A 5,000-nucleotide genomic window follows, 5' to 3' on the forward strand; every position below is an offset into this window, starting at 1 on the left:
TTTCCGACATTTTTGTCCCTTTTTTCCAACGCTCTTTTTTAAATTATTTTTTCAGAATTGAGTAAAACTTATTCAGTGCCAGTGGTGACCTGATCATTTATTTTACCTATAAAGAGTAATGGTTGTATATGGAACCATGCACGGTATTTTGGTTGATAGAAAACCCAAATTTCTGATATAAAAACTTATTGAAAATGAGTCAGATTTGACCCGAGGACAACAGGAGAGTTAATCAAGTTTAAATTTAAAAGTGTGCACCAAACTCCATTCACTTTCAGAGCGATTTAAGACTTTAAGACCCAGTTTGTTTACAGAGTTCTGATTTATCTAAAATCCAAAGAAACATGTTTTAACTTCCTCTCAGGATTCCTTTAAAAAACAGAAGTTTAAAAATAATATTGTTTCAGAAATGCATTATTTCATGATTTTCTTTTTTCAGATTCTCGATCCGAATAACTCATATACTCATATACATCAACTGCACTGAATACACCTTGACCAACCTTGCACATTAGGTTGATCTACGTCCAATCATTACTAGTCAAACAGTTGGACATTTCTACTCCCCAACTTGCACATTAATTTTATCTATATCTATTGAAACAGTTGTACATTTTATTTCCAAATTGTATATATTTTAAATATTGCTCGTGTAGTATTCTATTATTATTTCACGTATATTGTTTCCTATTATTTAATGTTTACTCTGTATGTGTGCTGTGTGTCTGATATTTTGCTGCTGCAACACCGTTATTTCCCATTTTTTGGGATCAATAAAAATCAATCTATAAACTAAACATTCAGATTTTTATGACACTTAAAATGTTAACTGACAAAAACGAGATGAATGCAAATTTAAAATGCTGTAATATGTAAAAGATATGATAACCCTTCAGACATTTAAAACACAAAATATACACAAAAATATAGCTAAACACAATGTTTCACAGAAAATGTGAAAATGTTTCTTAAATACTGTGAAAACCGTACAGAGTTTGGTTGGAGGCTGCCGTCCGTCATCTCGCTGGTTTATACACAACTCAAAGAAGCTTTATCAACATCAGAGTTTAGATAACAACGTACAATATGTCCAAATATTACACAGTTATATATGAACATCAACACATCATTAGGAGGATTTATATTTATTATGTAAATATATTTCCATGGAAAATATGAAAACAAAAGTTATTAAAAAAAATCAAAAAAAATGAAGAATTCTCATAAAAATGTAAAAAATATTTTTACTTTATATAAAAACTATGAATATTACATATATATATATATATATATATATGTAATATTACTTGTAATCCAAACCAGGAAGGAGTTCTTGCTGAGTAAGATGTTTCAAATATAAACAAATATAATGTGTGTGTCCTTGTGTGTCTCTGTGTGTGTGTCTGTGTGTGTGTGTGTCTGTGTGTGTGTCTCTGTGTGTCTGTGTTTGTGTGTGTGTGTGTGTGTGTGTGTGTGTGTGTGTGTGTGTGTGTCTCTGTATGTGTATGTGTGTGTGTGTGTGTGTCTGTGTGTGTGTGTGTGTGTGTGTGTGTCTCTGTATGTGTGTGTGTATGTATGTGTGTGTGTGTGTGTGTGTGTGTATGTGTGTGTGTGTGTGTGTGTCTGTGTGTGTGTGTGTGTCTGTGTGTGTGTGAGTGTGTGTGGATCAGTAATACTAGTCTTTATTAATAAAATATAACTGAACAGTTAAATATATGCATTGTGTGATTTTCTTAAATACTCTGAAATTTGAACAGAGTTTGGTTGGAGGCTGTAATATATGATTTCTTAGTTTATATATATATATATACTAAACTTATATGTTAAATTTATTTTTTAGCCATTTTAGGAGACATCACTTGTTTAATTGAGGATTTTAGAAACAGAGCCCAACATAACTCCACCTGAGAAATCCCGTTTTACAGCCTCCAACCAAACTCTGTACAAATGTCAGAGTATTTAAGAAAATCACACAATGTCGCAGTTTATTTATTAATGAATGAAATTATATAAATACAGGTAAACAATAATCAAACCTGACTGAATATTCAACATGTTTCTGTTGAACTAGGATCAGGATTACATCAGCGCACACCAATATGTAAAGTTACAAAAACTAAATGAATGAACATAAAATGGGTTTGTTATCTAGAATAATGACCAATCACGTGACAGCCAAGAACATTTAACTCATCATGATGTATGGAAATATTTACAGAAAACAAACAGCTTAGTGGAGAAACACTTGGTTATTTGGTGTGTTTTAAATACGCAAAATATTGCATGGGGTTTGGTGGGTGGCTAAAGTCAGTCATTTATTCAACAGAAACATGTTCAGTATTGAATCATGTTTGGTTATTACATCATTATGTTTCTCTAAAACTGATTAAACTGGTTAATGGTAACATTTAGGAGACATATTTTGTTATAATCTGGAATCAGCAGAGAACCTGAGAATGTATGGATTACAGCCTCCAACCAAACTCTGTACAATATTTTAGGTATTTAAGAAAATATCCAAACATGAGATCATATTCATTCATTCTTGTATTTCCTCTAAATATGTTGTTATGTTTTGAATCATGTTTCAAAAATCTGTAACAATCTGAATCTGAATTTACAGAAAACAAACAAACAGCTAAATGGATTAACACTTTGTTTTTAATACTCTAAATATTGCATGGGGTTTGGTGGGGGCTTAAAGTCCGTCGTTTTCTCAGGTAGAATCTAGACTGAAGAAGAAACATGCACTGTAATTAAACATTATTCATCATTATGTTGATAAATTGACAAATTGGTAAATCAAATTTAATGTTAAATAGTTAAAAGTTATTTTTAGGAGACCCGAGATCTCATTGATTACAGCCTCCAACCAAACTCTGTGCAATATTTTAAGTATTTAAGAAAATATAATTAATTAATTTAACTGTTAACTTGTATTTCCTCTAAATATGTTTTTGTATTTTGAAACAAACTGAATCTCCTAAAAATGAAGTTCAACAATATATAAAATATATTTATAGAAAATATAATTAAAATAAGATAAGATAGAACTTTTCCAATCGACAGAATAACAAAACAAACATTTTATTTTAATTTATTCAGTTTTTCGGACTAAAGAAAGTATTTTTTTAAGGATATTTAATCATTAATAATATCATTAAACCTTCATATTCCCAGATACTTTATATACTAAAACTCTGTAGTTTTAGAGGAGTTTAGGAACTTAAAAATATAAAAATATATTTTAATTTTTGGGAGGTTTTTGTTGGTTTTTCAGCATTTCTACAGTTTAACCTCCAGATGAACTCTTTGATCTCGTCGTCATGTCGACCAACTTATCATTTTTCTTGGTCGAAATTTAAAATTAAAAATATTTTGGTCGTCTTTTTCAATGTTTTTGTCACTTTTATCCAACGTTCTTGTCGATTCTTTTCTACGACTTTGACGTTTTTGAAGCTTTTTCCCAAATTTTTGTTGATTTCTGTTTTGTGTTGAAATTAAAGCCCAAACTTACTGACAGTAGTGAAGTGATGAGTTATAACTGGTGAAGAGCGTTGTATGGAACATCCACGTTATATTTGTTTTGTAATTGTGGTTAAAATAAACCCAAATCTGTGATATAGATATATAGATATGATCAGATACAACGTAGCAACTACGTTATTAAACTAATGTTAGTGATCAGATACAACGTAACAACTACGTTATTAAACTAATGTTAGTGATCAGATACAACGTAGTAACTACGTTATTAAACTAATGTTAGTGATCAGATACAACGTAGTAACTACGTTATTAAACTAACGTTAGTGATCAGATACAACGTAGCAACTACGTTATTAAACTAACGTTAGTGATCAGATACAACGTAGTAACTACGTTATTAAACTAATGTTAGTGATCAGATACAACGTAGCAACTACGTTATTAAACTAATGTTAGTGATCAGATACAACGTAGCAACTACGTTATTAAACTAACGTTAGTGATCAGATACAACGTAGCAACTACGTTATTAAACTAACGTTAGTGATCAGATACAACGTAGCAACTACGTTATTAAACTAATGTTAGTGATCAGATACAACGTAGCAACTACGTTATTAAACTAACGTTAGTGATCAGATACAACGTAGTAACTACGTTATTAAACTAACGTTAGTGATCAGATACAACGTAACAACTACGTTAAGGGGACTACTTTCTGAGGAAGATGAACTCAAACAGAGTAGCTATACATTTAATAAGAATGCAATATGAATAAGAAAAAGCATAATTATTAAAGTATTTGAATTGTTTTATTATGTTGGCAAGCATGAAGTAGAACTAGAAATTTCCAGAAGACATTTTGACAGTGTGCCTACTACTTGGTGCACATCCTAATAACACTAGCTAAGGGTTAATAGCAGTAGCTGTATTGACGTACATAGGTCACACTGTCACTGAGAGAGACAGAATACATTTGTTTAACAATAGCAATAGGGAATGGATGGATGGGCTTACAAGACACCACACATGCATACAGGTCAAGACCAGAGTACAGAGTAGTACCACTTACAGAAAGGTTAAGGTACTGATTATTTACATGGAGTCTGGTAGGTTTAGCAATGCAAGCTACAATATATATTATATACAATATATATATATATATATATATATATATATATATATATATATATATATAATACCCAAGTTTTGCTTAGATTTTAAATACATAGTGTTGTTTTAACGGTGAAGTGTTAAGTGTTTTAACCCTTCAGAGATAGACCTTTTAAAAAACCTATTTAAGACCTTCCTGTTTACCAGAAACCGCTATGAAGTCGCTATCGCTAAACCCACCAGACTCCCTTTAAAAAAACAGTAGTTTTAGCGTGTATAGAGCCAACATATTTTCACATGTAAATCAGTAAACTGTGTTTATTTCAACCAACACTAGAGTTGGATGGTTGGAAGAAGTGTAGAGAAGATTAAAAACGGCTTTTCATAGTTCTATTTGG

At 30.9% G+C, this 5,000-nt stretch overlaps 1 protein-coding gene across 4 annotated transcripts in view; it reads left to right on the forward strand.

Annotated features, from left to right (window-relative positions):
- Positions 1–5,000, forward strand: part of gcm2 (glial cells missing transcription factor 2) — a 19,790-nt gene that overhangs the window by 5,041 nt on the left and 9,749 nt on the right. The window contains exon 2 of one of the 4 annotated variants that reach the window (XM_031323397.1): positions 3,532–3,537. The exons of the other annotated variants lie outside the window; for them this stretch is intronic. Coding sequence (XP_031179257.1) covers positions 3,532–3,537 — 6 coding nt within the window. The remainder of the gene's footprint in view (positions 1–3,531; positions 3,538–5,000) is intronic. 4 annotated transcript variants of the gene reach the window in all.

The sequence above is a fragment of the Sander lucioperca genome, chromosome 23, assembly GCF_008315115.2.
Source record: "Sander lucioperca isolate FBNREF2018 chromosome 23, SLUC_FBN_1.2, whole genome shotgun sequence".
In the NCBI taxonomy this organism is placed as follows: Eukaryota; Metazoa; Chordata; class Actinopteri; order Perciformes; family Percidae; genus Sander; species Sander lucioperca.